Source organism: Cygnus atratus, chromosome 4, assembly GCF_013377495.2.
Source record: "Cygnus atratus isolate AKBS03 ecotype Queensland, Australia chromosome 4, CAtr_DNAZoo_HiC_assembly, whole genome shotgun sequence".
Taxonomy (NCBI): Eukaryota; Metazoa; Chordata; class Aves; order Anseriformes; family Anatidae; genus Cygnus; species Cygnus atratus.
This window is the reverse complement of record NC_066365.1, coordinates 77,564,320-77,589,848: the sequence shown is the minus strand read 5'-3', so window position 1 is coordinate 77,589,848 and position 25,529 is coordinate 77,564,320. Positions and strand designations below refer to the sequence as shown.

Genomic DNA, 25,529 nt, shown 5'->3' with positions numbered 1-25,529 from the left:
TCCGAGACATACAGATTTTAATATCAAAATACTTTTGTATAAAAATACTTCTGGAGACTGATGGCAAGCAGTCCTCCAGGCATTGCAGTAGGCATCTCAGCCCTGTGGCCTACCCAGAGAAGCCAGAGCAGAACCAAAGCCTCTGGAGTCACAGCAGCAGGCACAGTGCGACAGAGCCAACCCTCCTGCCACATCAGGAGGTGTCAGCGGAGCTGGCTTGAGCCAGGAAGTGCACCTACAGCAGCTGCAGCAACCTGGCTCCCAGGTGCGGGAAGGGACCCAGGGAGATGCAGTCCCTGGGTGCTCGTGAGCAGGAGGGGCTCTGCCCAGTCCCACACAGTCCCCAAACCCAAGCCACCCACAGGACCCATGGAGGACGGCAGCCTGCACCGCTCACAAGTGGGTCCAGGCCCCGCAGTCTCCCCCAGACAGGTACAGAGCAGCGGCATGTTATATCTCTCCTAAGTCCTCATAGACAGGCGACAAGCTGCACTCATCCACAGACTGCTCCTTCTTCTGCCTGTGCTGGGGCTTCACCACCTGGCTGTACAGCACCTCCACTTTGTTGTTGTTGTTGTTGCTGCTGCTGTTGAGGCTGAGTTTGACGACTGCCTTCTCAGGAGCAGGGTTCCCTCGCCGCCTGCCAGGGTCCCCACTTCTTTCGACACCTTTGGGGATAAATGCTGCTGGGGGCTTGGGGGCAGGCACTGGCTTAGGGCCCTTGGCCTTGGCCTGGAAGGCAGGAACCGAGTAGTCATCAGTGCTGGGGTTATAGGGATACTCGTAGCCACCCTTGCCATCGTGGCCCTGGGTACGCCAGGCCTCGCCTGTGGGCCGTGCTTCATCATAGATGCAGGCAGCAGAGGGTACTGCACGGGGAGCGCGGCCCTCGGGCTCGTCATAGATGTGCTCCTTCCGCCCAGGTGCCTGGCTGCGAGCCTCGGCCCGGACCTGCTCATAGGCGCCCGTGTACAGCGGTGCTGGCACCCGGAGCTTTGCCTCATCTGGGGCCCCAGTCGCAGCCTTGCTGTCGACGGGGTCCGAGTACAACGGGTCCAGCCAGGGCCGGAAGCCCTTCACCGAGTCCAGGGGCTCTGAGTACAGGCTGGAGGGGTCCTCAGCCAGTAGCGCAGCTCGTGGTGCCTTGGGCAGAGGGGAGCGTGGGGGCGTGCTGGGGATGGTGGGCTTGGCCTGCGGCACAGGGGGCTCTGGCAGAGTCCGGTTCTTCAGCAGAGACACTGTGTCTCTCTCCTCCGCTGCAGCAATGGACCTGGGTGCCAGTCCTGCTTTGGGTGCTGCAGTGTCATCCCCCTCCACAGGCAGCTCTAGGCTCAGAGAGTCAGCCAGGGCCTGGCGGATCAGGACCACACTGGGGCTGTCTGAATCCAGTGAATCACAGCTCTGCCGGTTCTCCTCCACCTGTGCTTTCTGCTCCCGGATGGAGTCTTCCACCAGGCGGAAGATCTCATTGCCCTGCTTGGTCTCAAAGGTGAAGTTCCCTGGGCCAGAGTCACAGCGCCTGCCAGCTTCGAAGGAGAACATCACCTGCAAGGGAAGCCAAGTGTCACATCATGTTCAGTACCTACCCTTCCAGAGCCTCACACAGCCTGTACTCTCTGCTGACACGCACTGGCTATGGTGCTGGTCCTACACATCTTGCAAGAGAGACTTCAGTGAGCTCTGAGGGAGCAGGGTGAGCAATAGCTCAGCAGGGGAAATCACTGTTGGCATCTTGGGTCAATCAGCATCAGTCAGGCAGAAGGGAAGCAATCCAGAAACAAGATCGAAGAGAGGAGAGCACAGCTCTTCACGAGAAAAAGGCCAGAAGCAACAGCTTGCCTACCAACAGTAAGCAAAGCATTTGCCTTACAAGCACTACTGTTAATGGCATAAAGTACTTCAAAGGAAAGTCTTGCACCAAGGCTGTGTTCCTTAGGCCTGAACACACTCAGGCATAGGTTCCCACCAGCAGAAGTCCAGACTCTTCTTGGACCTCCATTCCTGAATCCAGGTGAGATTTTTCTGTCTTACTGGTGTTGATATGCAGCAGCAGTCTCCTGCGTTACTGCAAAAGCCTCTGGGGCCAGACTTCCTTTGTGGGTCTGTGCTGCCAAACATAAGCACAGCCAACCTGTCACCACTGGCGACCTGAGTGTGCAGTCGCCTGCTCCTCACACAACTTGGTTCTCATCCTGCCCCGACATAGATCCTGTGGATGAGCCAGCTGCCTCCCCAAGATCAGCTTGTTGTCTACTTCTGTTTTGGTAAAGTACTGCAGAAAGTGCCACTAGCAGGCTGCAGCTGACACCATTGCTTCTATAAACAGCCCTGGGGAGACCACTTCCTCCGCCTCCAGCACAGCAGGTACATTTTGTGCTCAGTGTAGCAGCAGGACAGGTGGGGGAACTCACTGCTGCAGGACACTGGGGAGGCCTGCACAGGTCAGCTAGGCTCACAGCAGTGTGCCCCATACGGTGAACAACTCTAGAATATAACAGGTGTCTCGAACAACCCCTTCTGCTCTGGCCACTGTCCTACAGGAAGGATGGACGGCATCCAGGGAGTACTTGGAGCCAGGCCTGCAGAGAGCTGAGCTCCCTGGCAGGCATGGCATGAACAGACACACAGCTGGCAGCACGGGCTGGGAGTGGAGAATGGGGGTGGGCAGGAGCTGCAGTGGCCTCAATGGGAGTGTTCAAGAACCGCACAGAGAAATGCACTGCAGAGCCGGGTCCCTGGCAGGGATGGGAGCCCCACAATCCACACTCCTACATGGTGACACATGTGGGGAGCTGGGAACAGACCAAGGATCACAGATATCCCAGGGACCCCACTGTGGTCACCATGGTCTGTAGCAGCTCTGGCATTTGACAGGGCCCACAACACGGCTGCCACAAGCAGGTCTGGCACAGCAGTAAGGGACAGCCTGTGGGGGCATGGGCAGGCCCATGGCATGTATGGCTATACACCCACCTTGTCCCGGCCATATCTCCGAAGCAGCCGGTAGGGCCAGACATAGAGGGCCTCGTTTGTCCGTGGGTCCTTCAGGACAAGGCTGTCACGCTCAGCCTTGAGCACATATGCACCACGTAGCTCACATCGCTCTGCAGCCTCGGTCCGCTGCACCGTCACCCAGAATGCATTCACTGCAGGAATGGAGGTGCTCAGGGGAGGCAGAGAAACCAAATCCACTGCTCCCTGCAAGCCCCAGCACTGCCCACCAGAGCCTCTGCAAGGGGACAGCAGCAGGACAGCCCCAGGGAAGGGAGGCCCAAGGCCAGTGCAGGGCAGATCCCACCTTCGTCTCTCGAGTAGTAGATGGAGTTCACAGCCATCTCCAGGGCCGGCGCCTCCCCGTTGCCCTCTCTGCCACGCTGGGCTGCCACGCCAGCATTGCCGGGGCCATTCCCCTGACAAGGGAGAACAGATCAGTCCCAGCCCCTCCACCCACATCAGCCCCCTTCCCCAACCCCCTTGCAGCCACTGACCCCACATCCCCTGGGTCCTGCCACCCTCACCCACCTGGTCCCGCACAGCTCAGCTGCACCAAGCTCAGTGCACGGGGCAGGGTGCAGATGAAGCAGTCCCTCCAGACCCTCCCTCTGGCACAGTGTAAGCTACCACCAACATGGCCCCCAGGACCACATGTGCCCGCTCCACCACTGCTCCTTTGCAAGCTCCAGCTTGGGCTTGTCCATGCAGGTGCCTGGTGTGGAGACAATAAACGGCTTCACTTTCACATGGATGCGCTCCAGCGTGGGCAACTTTGGCACCCTAAGCATGGTGTGGGTCCAGGCACTCCCCCAGCCACACAAACTAGGGGGGAGCAGATGAGATGACCCAGTAACACAAGGGACTGTGTTCTTCTGAGCAGGCAGGCAGGAAGATGGTGCCAGTATTGGTGCTCAGACCGCAGAGGGAAGCGAGCACTTCTACTTTTAGCATATGCAGAACTGAAAGTGCAACGCACACACTCTGCCAGAGGCCACGTCCCCACAGCAGGGTCCCCTAAGGGCCCGTGTGGGGATGCACCCCCGGTGCCACCAGGGAAAAACATGGACCCTCCTCCAGGACAGCGCCACGCACACCAAAGGCTCACAGATGCCCAGCAAGAGCCATTCCAGCAGATTTTGTGCTCCTGCATGAGGGTCTGGCCTCAGACTGAGCCAGAAGCTGTTTCTCAGGGTCACGTGGGAGGGATGGGGTTGCAGCAGAGTGCACATCTTGCAGAAGTTTAAACAGTTTCGGTTTAAAAATGGTCACATGAGCTCCTCAACAAGAGGTGAGGCCCAAACAAGGCCATCAGGCCCCTCTCTGTGTCTCCTAAACAGAATGGGGAGTGCTAAAACCCGATGTCTGAGAGATGAGACCAGCAGCTCTCCTGTTCAGCTACAGCATCCAAAGCAGTAGAACTTCAGCCTGGGGTCAGGCAGCGAAGAACCCCTGAGGGCTGCTTGACTGCGCCTTCCCTCATCTTCAAAAGAAAAAGAAAGTCTGTTCTGAACTCAAATCATCTCCCCCGCCCCAGTTCCCAAGCTATCAGACCCTGCTCGCCTTCTGGGTGGCAACAAACACCACCATACAAAGTCATGCTCTCTAAGCAGATGAGCAGAAATTACAACCGAGGACCTTTAGCTTCTTGCCGAGAGACCACACGTTGCTCCTATGCCTCTTGCTCCAGTGCCATCCTCACAGCCCTTTGCCAACCTCTTCCTAAACTGTTAACTTGCTTCTGGACCTCAAGTACACAATGAGCAACTACCAAGCAAATTACGGCACAAACACAGCCCTGCTCTGAGCAAATGCTCCTTGCGTTTTTGCTGCCCCCGCCACGCTGAAGGCCCATGATTGGTTCCCAGCTAAGCCCCAAGAGCCCTTTCCAGGACAAAGGCTGCCAACACCATCTGTGTGAAACAGTGCCATGGAGTGACTCCCAGTGCCTCTTGGCTGGGCCAACCGGCCACTGGTGGCTGCAGGGAGATGCTAACAGGGACAAAAACGGGTTCGAGGCAAGTCACTTGAGTAACACCTGGGTCCTTGTGGGAGGACCCTGGGGCTGCCAGCTGTGCAGCAGCCATCCTACAGGGCAGGGCAGCCCTGCACCCACAACCTGCAACCGGCAAGCACAACCCAGGGCTGCACAGCCCCTCTCTCTCGGGAGGGAGCGTGGAGCATCTGTGGGGCCAGGCAGGCAGGCACTGTCCTTGTGCAGCAGTGCGGATGACAGTACCTGCAGACCACTGCTGTCCTGCACACCGCCTTCACAAGGAGGTGGCAGACAGGCTGACCACCAGTGCTGGGGAAGGCTGGGGGAGCCCAAGGGCTGTGCCGTGGGCCCAGCACCGGCAGCGCATCCCCAACACCAGGGAGCGACCCCTGGGCTGGGCAAGGTGCTGCCCCAGGAGTCAGGCACCCCAAGACGTGCTCGGGGCTCCGCTTCCACAGCAGGAAAGGCAGCGGCAGCTGGGCCAAGAGGAACCGCCACCCAGCCGACCCTGCCAGGTGCCTGGAGGGGACAAGCAGGGCTCCACGCAGCAGCAGCACGGGGGGCAAGCAGGAACCCCCGGGGGCCGGCGGGCTGAGGAACTGCTGCGAGGGGCCCGGCGTCCTCAGACCGCCCGCAGGCGCCTCGGCGTCTCCCCCGCGCGCCGCCGACCCCCGGCCGCGGGCAGGGAGGGGCACGGAGGGGCACACCGGGGCACGCCGCCCCCCACCCCGCCAGGACCCAGAGGCACCACCCCCGCCCCGCTCACCGGGAAGGCGATCTCGCACAGCTTCGCCACCCACTCCTCGCTCTGCTGCTTGTCGGCCGCCAAGAGGTAGCTCCTGCCGCTGGTCTCCAGGCGGAAGGCAGCGGTGCCTGCGCGGGGGCCGCTCTCGGCGGGCGCGGGGGCCACGCTGGTGCAGTCGGCCAGCCGCACCACCGTCTTGTCCAGCCGCCGGGTGCCCAGCCGCCCGGGGGGCCCCGCCGGCTCCTTGCAGTCGAAGAACTCCAGGCGGGCGACGCCGTGCTGGCTGGCCGGGAACAGCGCGAACCAGCCCCGCTTCCACCTCTGCAAGGCACCAGGGTCACCGCGGGGCCGCCCCGGCCCAACCCGGCGGAGACCGGCCGCCGCCGCCGCCGCCCGCCCCGCCCTGCCCTGCCCCCCACCGCCCGGTGCCGCCGCCGGCAAAGCCCCGGGCCGACTTCCCCAGGCGCCGGTGCCGGGGCGGACGGCGGCCCAGCCCAGACGGCTCAGACAGCGCCCGGCCCCGGCGCCCGTCCCGGTGGGGAGCCGAACCTTGGTGCCGAACTTGTGGCTGTGCTGCACGAAGAGCGGCCCCTCCTTGGCCGGCGGCTCCATCCCGCGCCCGCCGCTCCCCGCGCTTCCGCTGCCGCTCCCGCGCCGCGCGGAGCCCGAGGGGGCGGGGCCCGAGGGGGCGGGGCCCGAAGGGGGCGGGGGGGAAAGTGTCGGGGGCGCGCGTGTGGCCGTAGCCGGGCTCGCGTGGCCGTGCGCGTGAGCCTGAACGTACGTGGGCGCGTGCACGCCCGAGAGCGTGCCCGCGCGTCTGCGCGCCTAGGTGTGCGTGGGTGCTCGTGCACCCGTACCTACCGTGCCCGTCCCGCCGCCCCCCGGCCCCCGGGTGCCAGCAGCGCGGCTTCTCCGCGGGGGCAGCGGGCGGGCCCTCGGTCGCTCCGCCGTGGCTCCGGCCCGGGCACCCGGCCGCTGCGCCCCCCGGTCTGGCCCCGCCAGGAGCCCCCTCCGCGGCTGCCGCGGGGCTGGGGTGCGTGGGGCGCGCGGGGAGCGGGGTCGTCCCCTCCCCAGAGCCGGGCCGGCGCTGCGGGAGCGCAGCCGGCGGGTGACGGTGTCCGAAGGGCTGCAGCCTCTCGGGAGGGAGCCGGCCCTGCTCCGTCCCCTGCTGCGTCCCGCGGGAGAGCCCTCGGCTCCCAGACCTGCCGGGGCCGCGTCCTGCGCTCCGGGACGGTCAGGAGGAGATGGACAGCCCTGGCCCTGTCACACCTTCCCCAGGTGCGGGGGCAGTCCCACCCCGCAGGTTTTGCATCTGTGCTGGCAGCTCCTGGGCGAGGGTAAGCTCAGAGCAGACGCTGTGAGCCGCAGCCCCTGCCCGAAGCCCACGAGGTGCCTGGAGAGGTGGGCACTGGGTGTCAGCCCCGGAACCGGCAGGACCAGGCGCCTTAGTCCTTGCCCTGAGTACAGGTGTGTGAGTGCCAGAGGGCACAAACGGCTGCAGGGGGAGGGCTTTGTAGACACCTGAAATGCTAATCCAACTGCTGATCCGGGGCGTAACACATCCCGTAGGGTAAATGAGGACTGGCCTGTGAATTAGAGGGTGTAGCTCGTCAAGAAAAAACAAACACAGAAGAGGAAGATGTTGCTGGGCATGCACTGGATATGGGCTGGTTCTGCCTTCCAGACATCAGGACTCACCGCGTACGAACCTGGGAAAGAAGAGGGACAGAACTGCCCTGTCTGGGGCAGGACTGACCCTGTCCCCCTCCCCGAGGAGTCTCTTGCAGCTCCCCTGCAGCCTGGTGTCCCCAAGGACACGGCTGCCAGCACAGTGTGGGGCTTGGGCACCTCGGTGCTTTGGGTGCCAGGGCTGCTCCCCCAGACCTTACTCCAGGTAGCAGAGAGGAAGTACCTGGGAGTGTGAGAGTGGGGAGCAACCTCAAAATGCCTTTCAGAGACAATGTGATGAATTCAGGGAACTGGAGGTTAGGTCTAACAAAATGCAATCTGAAAACCTGGCAGGGCTTTAATGAAGCCACAGGGCATGATAGAAACTGCCACAGGGCATGATAGAAACCACCCCAGCACTGGGGGAAAGGGAGGGCTTGTAGTTCAGACAATGACCTGGCACTTCAGAAGGAAGTGCACAAAAGTAGAAACTAGGCCAAAAGCCTAGGATGAACGGAACAGCAAAAATCAGAAAAGCCAAAGTATGATATAAGATGTAACTAGCAAGAAACACAAAGGATCACAAGGAAACCTCCAAGAAAGAAGGTGTCAGCAAGAGGATGCTGAGCTGTCCATGTGGCCCATTGTCCTGCTGAGACAGAGGGACAGCAGGATGTGCCAGGACTCAAGTGCTCGATGTCTTCCTCCTCTCAGCCCACGCTGAGGAGAGTAGCTGCGATCACACGATTAACACTGTTAACATGAGCAGCAGAGGAATATGCTCAGGCTAGATAAGGGAAAATGTGACCAGGTCGGCTAGACTGAGATAATTAAGGGTGACACTCAGAGCTGGTAGAGGATGGATGAGTTTTCAGAGAACAGGAAAAAGGAGTGACATGGTACCATCTTTGAAAGAAAAAAAAAAAAAAGGAAGTGAGGAACTAGAGGCCACTTAGCTCAGCTTCAAAGTCCAAGAAAACCACGGAACAAATTGCCAGGTGCTCCCAGAGACATCAGGGAAGGGGAAGAATCACAGCCAATACACCCTGGTATATGCACAGTCCTGTCTGACTTCTCTGACAGTTGTGAATGGGAGATACCAGCCACAACTCTACCTTTAACATGCCATGACCCCAGCTACTGCAGGGGCACTGGTTTGCACCCAGTGCTGCCCATGCCATGCCTGGCTGCTCTGAAGTCTGCCCCAACAGCCTTCTCCAGAGGTCAGCCTCAAACTCGGCTTGTCCCAGCAGCAAAACTCAGCACAGGCTGGTGTAGAGGGTGAGGAAGGAGCAAGCACAAGCATGGCCGGTGCCCAGCCAGCCCCAGCAATTGCTCGCTGCACATGAATAACCCAGTCTGGCAGAGCTGAGCTGGCTTTTCTGCAGCAGCGGCATCTGCCCTGCTCCTTGCATGCAGTTTTTATTGACGTGTGTAAGTCTGGTTATGAGCAGTATAATGCCTGCCCAGGGGCTGAGGCTTTGAGTGCTCTGGATGCTCCTTGCAGTGTTCAGCCTTCTCTGTGCCACGTCACTGAGCTTCGAGCACACCGTAGCAGCCCACAGCACACACTGATCACCTCTTCCCTGTCTGGTTGCTGTTGGTCTGTCACCTGTGGGCTCCTTGGTCCCCAGATGGCCCAGACACCATCATTTAGCTTCCAGGCACTACATTTACCTGCAAGGGAATGAGGGAGCTGCCACAGATCCTGGCTTCCTAGGCCTCTGACACCCACTTCTCCTGTGCAACCCCATGCTTGTTGGCTAGATGAAAGTGCTGCGGGTGGCGACAGCTGCTGGGAAGGCACTCAGCAGTGCTTGCTGCAGGAGTGCACCAGTGCTTCTTCTGGCTCGATCGCTCACACATGCATGGACCATGGTAACAAAGCTGTGCACGTGCTCCCCACGTTAAAAAGCCACATAGCTGGGAGAGGCTGCAGGCATGCTTCAGAACAGAGGTCCGTCTTGCAATGAGTCTGACGAGCAGGAAAAGCGGTCAGAAAAAGAGCAGAGAAGCTCAGTGATGACAAACGTGAGGTCCTGCATGCAGGCAGGTACCAGAGGCTGCGCAGCTGCAGGACAGGGAACTACTGATGTGGCAGCACTTCTGCAAACCAGAACCTGTGGGATGGAGAGGATCACGAGCCAAGCATGTGTCAACAGCTCAGAACAGTGTGACAAAAAGCAAATAGCAGCCCGGCGTTTGCAAGCAGGTGAGTCACGTGCAAGACAAAACAGTCCTGAGCTCCACGGACGTGGCGAGTGGGAGACGCATCTCGGCCTGGTGCCGGCACAAGGGGCCCAGCGGGGAAGGTGCCGGAGCAGGGGCGAACACAAGGGGTGATGCGATGTGGGAGCTGCTCCGGGTCTGGAGGGGGCACACGGCAGCGGAAGGTACCGCAGAGGAGAAACCTCTGCCGGTGCGGCACAGTGCGGCGGGGGCTGCTGCGGGGCACCGGGCTGGGGGCCTCGGTGCCAGGAGCGGCGGCCGGAACCGGGCTGCGGCTCGGGACCAGGCGCTGCCCCCACCGGGCAAGGCGGCGGGGGCTCCAGCCCGGCGGGGCCGGACACAGGCCCGTCCCGTCCCGTCCCGTCCCCCGCCCTTCCCCTCGGGGACCCCCTCCGCGGCAGGGCTGCGGCCCTCGACCTTCGGCGGGGCGGCTCCGGCCGGGGGCTGCGCCTGGTCCCCGCCCCGCGCCCGGCCCCGCCGCGGCCCCACCCGCGGGGCCGCCCCCTGCGCTGCGGCGGGCGCGCTTCCGCGGGGGCGGGCAGGCGGTGGCGCGGCGCCTCCGTGCACCCCTCCAGCCCTCGGAGCGCCTCTGCATCCCTCCCTCCATCCTTGCCCGCACCCCTCCCTGCAGCCCTCCGCCCGCCCCAGCGCCAGCAGGGCCGTTCCTGCCCGGTCATGGCGGGGCGGCCGCGCTTCCTCTGCGGCGTGGTGGAAGGTAGGTCTTGCCGGGGCCGCGCCTGGGGCCCGTGCCCCGCCCGAGCATTGCAGGGGCTGGCCCGGCATACCCTGAGCGCACCGCGGTCGGGAAGGGCTGCCGGCACCCGAGCCCGCCGCGCCCGGGACACCGGGTATGGGAGAGGCAGCGCCCCGGGCCCCTTCACGACGCTCTGCTTTCGCCCAAGGGTTGCGAATCAGCACCCCCCGCTGAAGCTCCCCAGCTCACTTGCAGAGCACTGATGGGCCCCTCAGGCATCCCGGCACAGCCCGCTCCCAGCACCGCGTTGTGGCGCGGGGCCCCGCTGCCCTGCCTCCTGCGCTCTGCGGTGGCTTTTTCTCTGCCCTGGGCACGAGGCCGGCATCCCGGTGCGTGCCCTCCTGCCCCCTGCCCGCAGCATAGTGTTGGCCTGAGCTGCGCCTGCCAGGCCGCGAAGAGCTTGCTCTCGTGTGGCAGCTCTGCATGGCTCAGCCCCTGTCCTTCTGCCCCCCTCAGCTCCTGTTTCTGCAGCACGGCACGGCTGGAGCTGCATGAGGCCTGGCACCTGCTGGTCAAAAGCATCTCCACTTTTTCTGGCAGCACATCACCATGCTGCAGCCCACTGCCTGCTGCCTTGCCAGGCAGGGAGGAAGCAAAAACACCAAGCAAATACACACAAATCAAATAGAAAGTGCGGGAATGGGGAAGTTGATCGTAAGAAGGAATATGAGTCAGACTAGAATCATCGATATAGGAAAGCTGACCTGGGAAAGAGAAGGACAAAGATGCTGCCATCAAGAGCCACTCCAGGAGGAGGTTTCTAGAGAGCGAGGGAGGAAAGGCAACTCGTCCTGCTGTAACACAGGCCCAGAGATGAGACATCCCAGATGGCCCAAATGCTGGCAAATAATGGTGTTGACTGGATACTGGTGTGCTCTGGGCTGTGGGAGAGCCAAGGGGCAAATGCACTGCATCATTCATCAGTGCTCATCTATCTCTAAAAAAGCAAGGCACCTGCATCCCCCTCCTTTGGAGATGCTGCCACAAGTACAGTTAGGTTTTTGCTCATAGAGTTTAATCTATTTTTTCTGGGCGGAATATGCTAGGGTGGTGCTTTCAGCAGTGCTGCTCTTGGCAGGGCATGTGTCATTTCGCAGCAAAGTGTGAGTGAGGCTCTTGCAGGCAGATGCTGTGCAGGGACTCCTGAGATATCCTGAACTGTGAGCTAAGCAGGAGTTCCCTTAGGCTGGGGAACAGAAAGTCTGTTTCTCACAGAAATACCTTCTTTGGATGAAATGTTTGCTGGGATTCTTGAGTGGCTACAGATTTGGCCCTGTGCACAGTAGGACATGGCTAGCAAGGCAGATCTATATTGCTTCAAAGTAGATGGAAAAGACATGCAGTTGTTCAAGCAGGTTGAAAATCCATCTGCAGTGTGGTCCAGCACATCATTGCCCAAAGTTCATGCTGGGGGGCTGCAGAGCAGACTCCTGCCAAAAGGAGCCGGGCACGGAGTCCCCTCCAGGCAGAGCCATTCTGGTGCAGTCAGGTGCTGCAGGGCAGCACTGGCCTTGTGGCAGTCACTGAGAGCTGACCCTTTTTCTCAGACTAGAGGAGTTGTCGTGATCTGCCCTTGTGCACAGCACATTTCAGCAAATGCTTTCACTTCCCTCAGTCTCTGCTCCTGTTCTTGTCTGCTAGAAAGTGCTTGACTGATGTAAAAGTTGCCCATGATGTGGAGCCCTTCTGATGCTAGGAGCTGCCTTGAGGACTAATTACCGTCAATGTTCAAAATATAATGTATTTTCTGTGAGTCTTCATACCTGGGCAACATGCTCTAGGTGACCCTGCTTGAGCAGGGGGTTGGACCAGAGGTCCCTTCCAACCGCAACCATTCTGTGTTCCTGTGATTCCTTGACCTGACTGTGTGGCTGAAGAGCCTTTTCTTGCTAAATTTGAGATCTGTGTTTGAACACTTCCAGATTTCCCTAACCTCCTCTTTAAGAAGCTGTCAAATCTGCATCTCCCCAGAACCATTTTCCTGCCTGTTATCCCAATGTCCCCAGGTGAACTGGCTTGCTCTTCACTGAGTATTTTTAACTCACTGGCTTTACAGGCAGCTCTGCCCCTCTCGGGTGTTCCTACACAGAGAAATAGGAAGGCTACCTCCTAGACAGCAGTCCCAATGGGGAAATGGCACTGCATGGACACCATCAGTGCCCTGCTCACTCTACCCAGATGCGCTGGCTGGGCAGGACAGAGCAGGCACAGGAAGGACGTTGATCTGTTAGAACAGGTCCAGAAGAGGGCCACAAGGATGATCAGAGGGCTGGAGCACCTCTACTATGAAGAAAGGCTGAGAGGGCTGGAGCTGTTTAGGCTAAAGAAGAGAAAGCTTTGGGGTCACCTTATTGCAACTATTCAATACTTGAAGGGGGCTTATAAAAAAGACGGAGAGCAATTTTTTGCTCATTCAGGAAACGACAGGACAGGGGGGAATGGTTTTAAACTAAAGGAGGGGAGATTTAGATAAGAGGTTAGGAGGAAATTCTTCAGTCAGAGGGTGGTGAGGCACTGGCACACGTTGCCCAGAGAGGCTGTGGATGCCCCATCCCTGGAGGTGTTCAAGACCAGGTTGGATGGGACCCTGGGTGACCTGATCTAGTGGGTGGCATCCTTGCCCATGGCAGAGGGGTTGGAACTGTGTGATCTTTAAGGTCCCTTCCAACCCGAGCCATTCTATGATTCTATGACCCAGGAGAAGCACAGAGCCAGTCTCTGTAAAGGAGTATCCCCAAGAAGGAAACTCTAGGGTGGGTGTACGATAGCTCTGTGCTTTGGTGCACCCCAAATGCTCAAGCACCAGGCCTCAGCAGTCTCCTCTAGGCTTGGCTTTTACCACATAAATTTCCCCTCTCAGGATAAGTATTATCTTGTGCATTTTTTCCCAGCTGCCTCTTTCTGGGAAGAATGGCAGCATAGATATTATTATACCTGCTGGCTTGAATACCAATGCCCAGCAAGATCATAGCAGGCTAACAGGCATCTGAATCATCCTGAGGTGAACAAACCAATGGCTCTTGCAGTTTAAGAGCAGCCACTTAGGGACAGCACGTAGAGAGACTTTTAAGGGAGATACTGGCAACTGTATTTTGGTTTTTGCTTTTCCTCTTTACAGGTTTCTATGGGAGACCATGGTCTATGGAAGAGAGGAGACTGCTCTTTCGATGGCAAGTACCCCAAATTTTGCTCTCTAGACGCACTGACATGTAACAGGTTGATGAGGTGGAACTCAGCAGTGCATGCCAGCCCCCCTCCTGTGCTGCTCCCAGAGCTGGGGAAAGGGAAAAAGCCCCTGCCCTGCCCCGGCCTGACAGCGGCGGGCTGTGCTGCCCTGTGCCCGGCAGGTGGTGCTGGGGCTCTGCAGCCCGCTGCAGCCGGAGGCGGCCCGCTGGGGGCTTGGGCCGGGCTGGGGAAGCGGCCGGGGAGGGGCTGGCGCTGGGGCTGCTGCGGGGAGGGGGCGAGCTCTGGGGGGGCGTTGCTGGGTCCCACTGCCCACGATGTGGAAGGATGTGGGAAGGATCCGTCACCAGCTGGTTATGAGAATCGTGGAGCTGATCCCTACAGGAGAGAAAAAGCCGTCTCCTGGCACCTGATGCCCGTGCGCCGGCCCTTGGTGCAATGAGCTGCACTGACGGACCTGCCACGGACAGAGGGGCTCCCCGGGGTCTCGTGGTGCACCCAGCACAGCGGCGTGATGGTCGCAGCCCAGGCAGCACACCCGTCCCTGTGAGCAGTGCCCTAGTGATGGCAGCACACAGGATGTTGTGGGCAGGGTGCTGGTGACAGTGTGGGCAGGATGCTGGTTGCAGTGTGGGCAGCATGCTGGTGACAGGGTGCTAAAGACAATGTGGACAGCGTGTTCACGGCAGTGTGGGCAGCATGCTGGTGACAGCATGGGCGGAGTGCTATTGATGGCTGGGCCAGTGAGCCAGGAGCAGCAGGGGCTGTGTGCTGGTCACAATGTGCTGGTGACAACACCAGTGCTGTGCACAGTGTGGGAAGCGTTCTGGCCACAGTACAAGAGAGTGCCGATGATGGCGTAAGCAGTCACAAGTGCAAAGACTATAGTAGGGGAACCAGAGATGCAGACACAGAAAAACGTAACTTAGAAAATCTGGGAAAATGTGCCACTGAGACAAAGGAAAACAAGAGATGTTGTTTTAAAATATATTAAGAATGAGCAGGTCTAGTGACGGCCTAGTCTGGTAGCGGGTTGGAATGTTTGTGTGTTTGCACATGCGAGCAGCGTGTTTATCTGTGTTTTCCTTCTCTGGAAAGAAACAAGATGAGGCATTTGTGTCATGCAGTACATGACAGTCTGTTCATCATGGGAGAATGTAAAACGTCATCTACTAAGGAGGATAAATACAAATAAATTTATAAATCAGATGGCTTTCATACGGGAGTGGCAAAAGAGCTGTCTAAGGAAGTGTCTGCCCTATGGACTGCTCTGCAGATTCTGGAAAGAATTTGTGGTTTTGAGGCCAGAACGGGCCTTTTGATGGTGTAGTCCCATCTCCTGAAACAGCCAGACCCTGTTTTTGCTCAGACCTGTTTTCCTTCAGCTCCGCTTGCAGCGCAGCATCCGGAGAGCACGGCATGGCACAGCCCTATGAAAGAGAAGGAGTTGTGTGCTGAGCAGCATTTGTCGTCATGGGCTGGCATGCCTGCCTGGACGCCTCTTTGCAAAGAGTCCTCCAGTCCGTCTGGAGCCTTAGGTAACCTCTTGTCCTTGCTGCACAGGCTGGAACGCCGGGGGCTGAACTGCTACATGTACGCACCCAAGGACGAGCTGAAGCACCGGCTGCTCTGGCGAGAGCCCTACACAGAGCATGAGGCAGGTAGCGGTTCTGCTGGGCCCCACCATGGGTGGGCTGTGGCATCCCAGTCCTCACAGGTGAAGCATGGTCTGCATCTCAGCCAGGGGCAGGCTGGCTGCTACTGCTCCTCCTGCCAGAAGCCTGCCCAGCACAGGGAGCCCCCAGACCCTGTCCGTCACAAGGTGTCCCCTTGGACCCTACACCGCCCATGGAGCTCCCCCTGCAGGTCTTTGGCAATATGTTCCAGTGTGACAGGGCCTGCGGACCCTTGTGGAGGGTCCTCTGTGTTCCAGCAGCTTGGACACCATCTCCCCTGGGCCCTTCTCTTCAGTGTTCTTTTCTGACTCTGGGTATCCTTGGCTCTTTCCATTGGGCCGCAGTCATTCCCTCTCCACCTGTGCCTTGTCTCCCAGCACTCACAGCTCTCCTCTGCTTTGTCCCCAGCCCAGATGCAGTCTCTCATAGAAGCTGCCCAAGAGCATGGTGTGGAGTTCATTTTTGCCATTTCTGCTGGCCAGGACATGGTGTTTTCAAGTGCTGGGGATCGGCTCCTGCTGCAGCAAAAACTCAGGCAGGTACCGTGGGCCATTCCTTCATCCCATGGCTTCCAGGCAAGCTCCAGCAGGCAGTGCTGCAGGAGCTGCAGGAGAGGGACCGGCTGAGCCTGAGCCTGTGGGCAGCACCAGGGGGCTCCTGCAGGCTGGTGCTGAGGCCCTGCTGCCTGGGAAGGGCGAAGACCCTAGCACAGCCGCCATGCTCTGCAAGGCGACCGCTCCTCCCTGTGGCACGGCACAGCCAGACAGCAGCTGCCCGTCCGCCTCTCAGGCTGTCCCCGCAGCACCATGGTGTGAGAGGGGAACGGCCAGTGGTGTAGATGTGGCACGGTAGGGGGTCTGGGCCACTGCAGTGCCTGCCCTGGTTTCAGAGGGCTCCTGGCCCGCAACAAGCAGGGCTGTGCCAGGGTTTGGCGAGGAGGACTATGGTGGGGGGGCAGTCTGCATGGAGTGGCTGTGCGTGGTGCGCTGCATCCGCTGGATGTGGCAGCACGGGTGCAGGCATTGTCTGTCAGGCTGCTCCTGACTGCCACTGTCCCTGCAAGGAGTGAGGGGCTCGACCAGGGCTTGCCGCATCCTCCCTCTGCTGCCCAGGGGTCCTAGCGCCCATGCTGTGCCCACAGGTGGCCGCCATGGGGTGCCGTGCCTTCGCGCTGCTTTTTGACGACATCGACCCCTGCATGTGCCGAGCTGACAGAAACGTCTTCACCTCCCTGGCGGAGGCCCAAGCCTCTGTGGCCAACGAGGCATACCAGGAGCTGGGACAGCCCTCCGTCTTCCTCTTCTGCCCCACAGGTACTGCCTGCAGCTGCACAGCCCCCAGCTGCCCCTCCCCAGGACCGGGTGCTTGGCAAGCCCTGGTGCCCAGACCACGCGGCTGCCCTGTGGCTGCTGCTCCCAGACATGCACAGCACGTCTGCCTCCTGCAAGCTGACTGCCCCAATGTTCCGTAGCCTCCACCATGCCTTGGGGCAGCCCTGGAAGCTTCAGGACGAGGACAGGAACCGGCTGCGGAGGGGCCAATGCTGCTTTCCCTGCACGGTGCCTCTCCCCTGCCCCTGCCCACTGCACCTGGGCAGCCTCTCTGCCCCAGTCTCTGCCCTCATGGGATACTCTACTCTTTCCCCAGAGTACTGCAGCTCACTCTGCTCTCCAAGCCCTGGCCAGTCCCGCTACCTGCTGACCCTTGGACGGGAGCTGCTCCCAGCGATTGGGGTCATCTGGACAGGTGAGCACCCTGCCTGGCTCTGCGGGCGTGCACGCAACTTGTCCTCGGTCTGCACTCGGTGCCCAGGTGCATGCGCGCCCTGGATGTGCTGTGTGCGAGGGACCGTGCCACCCTTGTGTCCCATATGAGTCCGTGCCCTGATGCTCCAGGCCCAAAGGTGGTGTCACAGGAACTCTCAGCCATGCTGCTGGAGGAGGTGGAGGGCGTCCTGGGGCGCCGTCCCATCATCTGGGACAATCTGTTTGCCAATGACTACGACTGCAGACGTGTCTTCTTGGGCCCCTACACGGGACGTGCCCCTGGCCTCATGCCTCAGCTCTGTGGACTGCTCCTTAACCCGAACTGTGAGCTCCAGGCCAATTTCATCCCCATCCACACGCTGGGCAGCTGGTTTCGGAGCGAGCTGGAGAGCTGTGCCCACCCTGACCATGCAGGTACCAGGTCCCTGTGCCCCAGGCCACTCTGTACGTGGGGTCCCACAGCTGTGATGAGGTTGTGTGCCAGGGCAGGGCCCTGCCCATCTCTGTTTGGCTTTGCCTTGGCCCCACAGGCTCCCTGCTTGCCAGCCTGGCTCAGGTGGCACCCCCTGTCCTGGGCATGGGGTCCCTCCTGGGTGGTGGGCTGCCCTCCCTCAGAGTCGCGTGGGATAGCTTGGTAAAACAACAAGTGGGGCTATCCAGGCTGATGAGCTCCATTTCACTAGGGACAGAGACTGCAGCAACCCTGGGGGACAGCCAGGGCCCATGGGAGGGGAGCTACAGCCCCCAGGAGGCCTTGGAGCTGGCGCTGCTTGACTGGGTGGCTGAGATAAACCAGCACGCCTTGGAGACAGGTAGGTGAAGAGCTGGCACCATGCAGCATCCCTCAGCCCTCAAGCTCTGGACCAGCTCTGCTGGGAGCTCTGTGGGGTAGGAGAGCTGCCTCTTGGGATGGGATGCTGCAATGGGGTCCCCTGTGGTTGGGCTCAGCTGGAGGAGTCTCTGCCTGAGCAGAGCTGGGAAAAGGAGGGGACTTAAGCCAAGCAGGTGGGGTAGAACAGTTTGAAGCTTTGGCCTCACAGTTGGCTGGGCTTTGGGCTCGTCTTGCACCAGAAGTGAGTGAGCCCATGGGATGGAGGATCGGGTGGGCCAAGAGAGTGTTACCAGCAGACGTGTGCTGCCTTACCAGCCTGCCTTCCCAAGAGAGCACTTTGGCAAAACAGACATTGACAGAAGACAACCTGGGGGAGGAGATGACCGGTGGGGAATGTATGTGAGGTCCAGGAGAAGCACTGCCGGGTGACGACTTGACGAGGGCCAGCTGGGTGAGCTGGCTGCAGGGAGCGTGGATGAGGTCTGTGACCCCAGGGGGGGGTTCAGGAACTGCTTTGGAGTGGAAACAGGGTGAAGCAGCAACCTGAGCAGCTCTGGATGGCACCTAGCTGCCTGAAAGAGGATCGTGATGTGGCATTTGCTGCAAGGAAGGAGAGCAAAGCCTGCTCCTTGCTTCCGCATTCCTGTCCCTGAAACCATGGGCTCAGCAGGAGGTTAGGAAGCCTAGATCATGGTACAGCTCTGGAAGAGGGGGTTAAATGGTGCGAGCTTGTTTTGCACTGCTTGATTCTTGAAAGCCTGTGGCCTCCCCAGCCACAGTGGCCCAAGCGATGCAGAGCCCACAGTCCGGGCAGCTCCTGGTCCCTGCCAGCACAGAGCTGAGCTCCCTGGTACGGCTGCCCCAGGGCTGTCCTGCATCTGGGCAGCCATTCTGGTGCGGGTGCCAGAAGGGCTGTGCCTTCGCTCTGTCCTGCCAGGAGGAAGGGCTCTGTTGCACCCCAGCGCTGGCTGTGAGGGAGGAGCGGGGCTGCAGCCAGGCACAGCGGGATGGCAGGAGGCCACACCTGGCCCCCAGACCCATGATGCTGCTCCTCGTGGGGCAGACCAGCGTAGCCCTGAGACCTGCAGCATGACACCAGGGGAGGGAAGGAGGAAGGTGACCTTGGTGCCTAAGAAGGACAGTGGGAGCAGGACCCCCACCGGCAGTCAGCAGAGCCCCCCAGCGGATGGGGACCAGCTCGCCTCAGCTAGCGGAACAAGCTGCAAGCCCTCCTCTGCTCCACCCAGCACAGTGGGCAGTGCCCAGCCTGCTGGAGCCCCTGTAACTGGTGAGACCTTCTGCAGCCTGGAGACCCCAACGTGCTGCAGCAGTGGGGCCGACAACAGCCAGAGCCCCCTCCTTGACACCAGCAATGCCAGGGGAGGGGATGGCAACCTCCCCCAGCCCCCTGGCAGTCCCCAGCCTGGGGCTGACGCCAGCCCTGTCACCACAACACCGCTCACCGATGGGGCTGGTGCCAGCCCTGTCCCCACAGCACCACTCACCGATGGGACTAGTGACAGCCCTGTCCCCACAACACCGCTCACCGATGGGGTTGATGCTAGCTCTGACCCCATGGCATTGCTCACTGATGGGACCAGTGCCAGCCCTGGCCCCACTGCACCACTGACCCCAGAGGAGGCCACGTCCATCCACATGGCACCGCTGGCCCCAGAGGCGGCCAGGTCTGGCTACATGACACCGAGGTTTCTAGAGGAGGCTAGGTCCGACTCCAATGACCCACTGACCATGGAAGAGGTGCGAATGCTGGTGGAGCTCTTCTACCTGCCCTACCATCATGGGCCACAGGCACAACGTCTCCTGGAGCACCTTCAGTGGCTCCGGGCCAACAGTCCCAGCGTGGGGGTCCCGGCCACAGCACCCAATTCTTGTGAGGTAAGGCTGGTCTGGCTGCTGCTGCAGGAGGGTGCCCATTGCGGCTGCTCTAACGCCCGGTCTGTCTGCAGGGTGCCCGGTGGCGTGGCCGAGCACAGTCCTTCCAGCTGCTCTGTGCCCAGACATGCCACCTGCACAGCCGCTTCGTCTGCAGCGCAGGGCAGGCGCTGCTATATGACCTTCACCCCTACCTCTGGGACATCCGCAACATGCTGCTGGCTGCCAGTGCCTTCATCCTCTGGTTGGGTATGTGGATGAGGCCACCCTGAGAGCCAGGCTCTACCACCCTAGTCGTGTATCCGCACCCTGGCCAAATCCAACCCTGCTTCCTAAGGGGCAATGAAGCACAGGGTCCCTGGGCACCATGGCACCTGAAACTTCCTCTGTCCTTTCCCCTAAAGAAGTGGAGGTGTCTGGGAACACTCCCAGCAGGCTGGGGTCCTGGAGTCTGGCCAGGCTGCCAGAATCTCTGCTGGGAGTGCATCTCCCCTTGATGCCATCCCCATGCACTGCCTGTGCCTGCACTCACCACCACACCTCCCTTGCAGACGGCCACCTCCTCTGTGACCCTGACCCCACGGGCAACTGGAGAAGCTGCTTCGGCTGTAAGTATGGCGCCGCTCTCGCCCACCCGCCAGGGCTGATGCCCTCTGTAACTTCAGGCCCCACAGCTGGCGCTTGCCATGGGGCTGTCCTTCCCCTGTCAGTGGAGCTGGCATGGCTGCAGGAAGGCTGCACCCCTGCACACCCCGGCGTACCAAGGCAGGATGGGGACGGCTGCTGGGGCAGCAGGGCTCAGGGTACCACTTGTATGGGGCCTTGCTGGGCTCTGCTCCTCCAGCTAGCTGGGGGCAAAGGCTCTGCTCTAGGACCCAAGCGGGGACTGAAAGAACGTCTGCAAGGCAGTGAGGGCATTACCCCACAACATCCAGGCTCTCCAGCTCTGCTCCCAGGCACCCAGCAGTGTCCCAGCGCTGCACAGCTGCCCCACCAGCACAGGTGGCTGAGCTCCGGCTCTCCAGCTGTGTTGGGAGCACCCACGCTGGTCAGCATGGATCACTGGGCTCACGGAGCTCATCCAAGTACCCGTGCCTCTGAGAAGTGTGACACAGCAAGACACCAAGCTTAGTGTTTTGCAAGGAGCTGTCACCTCAGGAGCATCCTCCCTGCAAACGACTCCTAACCTGGCCAGGAGGGGCCAGGGGGGCAGATAGTGGAGGGGGAACTGAAGTGAAGCAGCCTGGAAGGGGGGCAGTGTCACGCGTCAGGGAGGTGACACTCATCAGAGCAGCACTTCCCTGTCTCTTGTGGTTTAAAGGGAATGCCTATTTCTGGGGCATGGATTCTTGGCCTTTTTAATCCCAGGACCTTTCTGGTAAAAGGGATACGTGGAAGAAATTCTTTACTATGAGTGTGGTGAGGCACTGGAGCAGGTTGCCCAGAGAAACTGTGGATGCCCCATCCCTGCAAGTGTTCAAGGCCAGGCTGGATGGGGCTTTGGGCAACCTGGTCTGGTGGGAGGTGTCCCTGCCCACGGCAGGGGGGTTGGAACTAGATGATCTCTAAGTCCCTTCCAACCCAAACCATTCTGTGATTCAGTCTATGATTCTCTGGGCTACTGGGAGCAGTAGTGTCCTGGGTGACAGAAGTGAGGCTGGATTTTGAATGTCTGTGCATCACTTTGGGAGACCCCATTCCTCTGGTTTAGATTTCCATGACCTTGTGAGTTTTTATAAACCAGGAGCTGTTACCAGATGACAACCTGAGAGGGGCTCCAGGTTTGGTGTGGAATGTGGTCATGTACCTTGAGCCACTTCTGTGGAGAAGCATCTGCGCATGGTGCGAGGGTGCCTGTGCCCAGCTGCCCTGCAAGCTCCCGCTGGCACTGCTGGCTGGACAGCAAAGCAGCACACTGGGCTCTGTTCCAGGCTGTAGCTTCTCGGTCGTGCCAGGAGCTGTGGTTTTTCCTTACACTTTTCATGGAGGCCAGATCAGTCATCTTCCCATTCCCCCACTTCAAGCTGTGTTGCGGGGGGCTTGCTGCCACCCCAGTGCTGGGCTGCCCAAGTCCACGGAGAGCTCCAGTACCTGGGCTGCATGCATGTGGGGTAGATCCTGAGCTGTGACAAGCACGGATCATGATGCTGCTGTGCAGGGGAGGCTGGTGTCCCCCTGTCCCAGCTGGTTGTTTTTCACCTCGTGTGTGTCTGTCTCCTGCTGCCTCCAGGGTGCCAGAGCATCACTGCCCCGCTCTTCCCCAGGGAAGATGCTGAGCCCTGGGCACACCGTGGGGGCCTCTTTGGAGAGCTGCAGGTGAGGTCGCACCCCTGGCTGCTGGGGACTGGAGGAGCCCTTGGGAAGCCAGGATTCCATCTGCTGCTCCTGCCATGCTGTTGGGTGGCTGCAGGCTCGGGGAAATGATGCTGCTCAGGCCTCTGCACCATGGCTGCTGCTCCCGGGGCTTAGGGGGGCCACAGAAGGACCCTCGTCCTGCCACCCCAAGGCAGGTTTGGAGCCAGGACAAGCTGCTCCATGATGGACTGTACCTCCTCCAGGCCCTGCTTCCCGTGGGGAACAGCTGTGACCTCTTTTATCACCCACCTCCACTCTTCCCGTCCCGCCAGCTGTACCTCCTGCGTCCGCTTCTGCCTCAGGACAAGGTGAGACTCATGGCCTGAACACACCACCCACGCTGCTCACCCTGTAGCTCACCCTGCATGGCCTTTGCTGAAAAAGTGCTAACAAGAAACGTGCATGTTGGCTGCTGCCCCCAGGGCTGAGCTGACAGCACAGGATGATGGCAGTGGGAAGGGGCCCTGAGGGTCAGGCAAGCCTGGGGCAGGTCGCTCCGTGCTGCGTCCAGCAGTGGTGGCAGTCCCCAGGGTGGAGCCCCCTTCATCAAATGCCATGCAGCCTGCAGCAATCACCCTGCTCTGTCTGCCCTGCTGCCCCTCCTGGCTAAAGGAAATGCTGGCACTGCAGATCCACCACCATGGACACATGTGCATCCCTGCTAAACACGGTACCCTGCAATGCACACCTGCATGGCTAACAGAGGTGGAGTTGCAAGAACGTGAGAGCAGATTATAATACCGGACTATGGCCGTCAGCGATTCCCATTGCAAGAGCTTGTTTTCAGTTGCTTGTTGTCAGATTACATCTGAACGTCTGTTTCCAGTGAAACTGTGAGAAAAACTCTTCTGAGCACTTGAGCCAGTTCTGGGAAGGCAGCTCAGAAGTGCCTTGCTCTGACCTTCTTGTTCAGTGATCAGGCAGCCTTCCCTTTGAGAAGCAGTGTTTTTACCAGGATGTTCTTTTTGCTGATCCTGTGAACAGCAGAAAGCTCAAATTTGACCAAGACAGGAATTTTTTGGGAGGTCCCACTTTGCATGTGCTCCATGGAGACCTGAATTTTGGTATTAATTTTGCTACTGTTCTGGCTGCTTTGAGCATGCTCTGGACTGGGGCTGATCAGCATTTTCTCAGCAGCTGCAGCTCTGGGGTGCCTGACTGGAATGGCAATGGCTCATTTTAAAGCAGGCTGTGCTGTGGCAGCAAGCCTCAGAGGCTAGCGGGACACAGTACACAACGGCTGTGCACATTGCTCTGCAGTAGCGCCCTGGGCAGGCTGCAGTACCTGCCTTCCCCTGACCAGCAGCACTGGAGGCTATGGCTCTGGTTGCGGTCCTTCTCTGGGGACAACGTGGCCACCTGTGGGTGCATCATGCTCTGGTGGAGTGGCAGGAGCCGAGGGGCAGCAGTGGGGCAGGGCCAAGGCTGAGGTGGTTTGGGCTCTTCCAGGGAGAGCTTTACCGAATGTGCCGGGAAGGTCTGGACTGTGACCCCAGCGTTGCAGACGTCCTCGTGGCCCACCCTGACCTGCTGGGTGACAGGTGAGACCTGGTCCCTCTGGGGCTCCCTCTGGATGTGTGCCAAGCCCGGGCGATGTGGCCTTGGCCAGCCAGGGCCCTCTCCTCCCACCCCCGCAGGGAGCAGCTGCGCACCGTGGCTGTGGTGGCCTCACGGTGTGGGATGGCGCAAGGGAGGGCACGTCCAGCTGGGTCATGAAAGCTGCCGTGGGGACAGACCTGCAGCCCAGCTGGTCCCTAAGGGGGCTGCAGTGGCTCCCCCAGCTGAAGTCATCTGTGGGGGGTCTCAACAGGACAGGGCGGGGGCGCTGGGTGCTGCAGGGGCAGAGGGTGGACGGCTGCTCCAAGCTCTCCTTGAGCTGGGCTCGGCCTCGGCTCAGCAGTGCCTCTGGCTGGCAGGTTGCTGGGCAGCTTCCTGCACCTGAGCCCCGAGTACACGTTCGTGCTGGAGGACGAGGGTGGCCCGTGTGGCTACGCAGCCGGAGCGCTCTGTGCTGAAGGCTTCCTGCGAGAGCGAGCCAGCAACTGGCTGCCGGCCATGCGGCACAAGTACCCCCGGGAGCTGGGTGTGGGCGGCCCAGCCCTGGGACAGGTGAGGGGCGCGTCCGCAGCGGTGGGGAGTGGGGAGGGAGGAGGGAGGAGGGAGGGCGGAGGGCTCCTTCACCTGTGCTTGTCACCTGCAGGATGCCCTGGAGGAAGCACTGCTCTTCTTCCACGCAGAGCCACCAGCCGTGCCCCTGCCCGTGCTGCGGCGCTTCCCCTCCCTGGTGCAGCTGGGCACGGCCCCTCGGGTGCTGGACGTGGGGGCCAGCTGCAGCCTGGCCGTCTGCCTGCTGAGTGCGCTCAGAGCCAATGGTGAGCTCCATTTCGGTGGGGCTGGGACTCCATCAATACAGTGCAACCCCATCGCGACCCCCTGCCCACCCCAGAGCTGGAGGCAGCCATCTCTGGGGCTCCCCTTCCTGCAGTCTGAACCCAGCTCCCCGGCACCATGACCTCCCCTTGCACCAGGGACAGGTGGACATGTGCCGCAGGGCCTTGCATGGTCACCCGCTACCACGGGCAGCCCTGGAGGGGGGCTCAGCTGCTGCCCTCAGCCCTGGGGTGAGGCTCCCAGAGCTGGGGGCCTGAGCACTTCTCTCCCTTGCAGGCTCGCGGGGAGTGTTTTGCCAGGTCAGTGCCACTGACCAGCAGCAACTGAGCTTCTACAGCAAGCTGGGTTTCGTCGCCCTGCCTGTGCCCTGGCCCAGCTCCCCTGGCGCTCGGCTCCTGGGACGCCTCCTCTGAGTGAGCATTGGGCACGAGCATGGGGAGACGGCACCACAGGACGGGAATTGGAAGCTTGTCTCAAGGGAGCAGAAGCAGAGGGGCACCTCGGGCAGGGCAGGTACATGGGGTATGTGGCCTGGGGGAGAGCAGGGTGCCCCAAGGATGTGCACAGGGCACCAGGCTGTGGGAGTACTTGGCAAGAGAGGGGCATTTCTGCTCCCTCAGGAGATTTGGCCATCCAGGCCCTTCACTCCTGCTTGCTGAGCACCCTCCACCTATGCCAGGGAACAAGCAGTGTCCCTGGGCTGCCTGCAAAGCACCTAGCCTGGCAGGTGGTGCACGGGCAGTATTTGGGGTAGTGGTCTTTGGGCATGGCGTGTTGGCACTGGGACAGTGTCCCTGTCCTCCCGATGGAGCTGCCCAGATCTCTCCATCCCCATTGTGGCCCCAGTCTGGACAGCTGGTGCCAGGGCTGGTTCTTGGCACCCAGGAGCTGCTTGTTGTATGGATGGAGCTGGCATGGGGCACAGTGAGGCAGCCCTAATCTCTGCTGCCCAGGGGCTGAGGGAAGTGCTGTCCTCAGTAATAAAGCATTTGCTGGTCTCTCACCATGGTTCGTCTCCTGGGGATGTTATTGGGATACCGGCATTTCCCT

At 60.4% G+C, this 25,529-nt stretch overlaps 2 protein-coding genes across 9 annotated transcripts; one reads left to right on the top strand and one right to left on the bottom strand.

The window, feature by feature from the left end:
* Position 1: 1 nt before the first annotated feature.
* On the bottom strand, positions 2 to 6,401 carry DOK1 (docking protein 1). Its single transcript, XM_035570975.2, has 5 exons — positions 6,282 to 6,401; positions 5,754 to 6,053; positions 3,299 to 3,410; positions 2,974 to 3,146; positions 2 to 1,545 (listed from the first exon to the last, which is right to left on the bottom strand). The coding sequence occupies exons 1-5, from the start codon at positions 6,342 to 6,344 to the stop codon at positions 451 to 453; spliced, it is 1,743 nt and encodes a 580-aa protein (XP_035426868.1). The 5' UTR covers positions 6,345 to 6,401; the 3' UTR covers positions 2 to 450.
* A 3,751-nt stretch (positions 6,402 to 10,152) lies between these two features.
* LOC118260602 (protein O-GlcNAcase-like) lies at positions 10,153 to 25,483 on the top strand. 8 transcript variants are annotated; one of them, XM_035570978.2, is made up of 18 exons: positions 10,153 to 10,344; positions 13,502 to 13,553; positions 15,130 to 15,227; positions 15,651 to 15,777; positions 16,384 to 16,555; positions 16,714 to 16,801; positions 16,890 to 16,988; positions 17,138 to 17,422; positions 17,692 to 17,820; positions 18,778 to 19,736; positions 19,808 to 19,982; positions 20,285 to 20,341; positions 21,964 to 22,049; positions 22,292 to 22,396; positions 23,538 to 23,629; positions 24,005 to 24,197; positions 24,289 to 24,460; positions 24,756 to 25,483. In XM_035570978.2, exons 1-18 carry the CDS (start codon positions 10,305 to 10,307, stop codon positions 24,890 to 24,892), a joined length of 3,066 nt encoding a protein of 1,021 aa, XP_035426871.1. In that variant the 5' UTR covers positions 10,153 to 10,304; the 3' UTR covers positions 24,893 to 25,483. The 8 variants fall into 8 exon arrangements, with proteins under 8 accessions (XP_035426871.1, XP_035426870.1, XP_035426869.1 ...); XM_035570977.2 differs by having other exon boundaries at positions 10,171 to 10,344; positions 15,651 to 15,781; positions 17,118 to 17,422; XM_035570976.2 differs by having other exon boundaries at positions 10,171 to 10,344; positions 16,714 to 16,988; positions 17,118 to 17,422.
* The last annotated feature ends 46 nt before the right edge of the window (positions 25,484 to 25,529 follow it).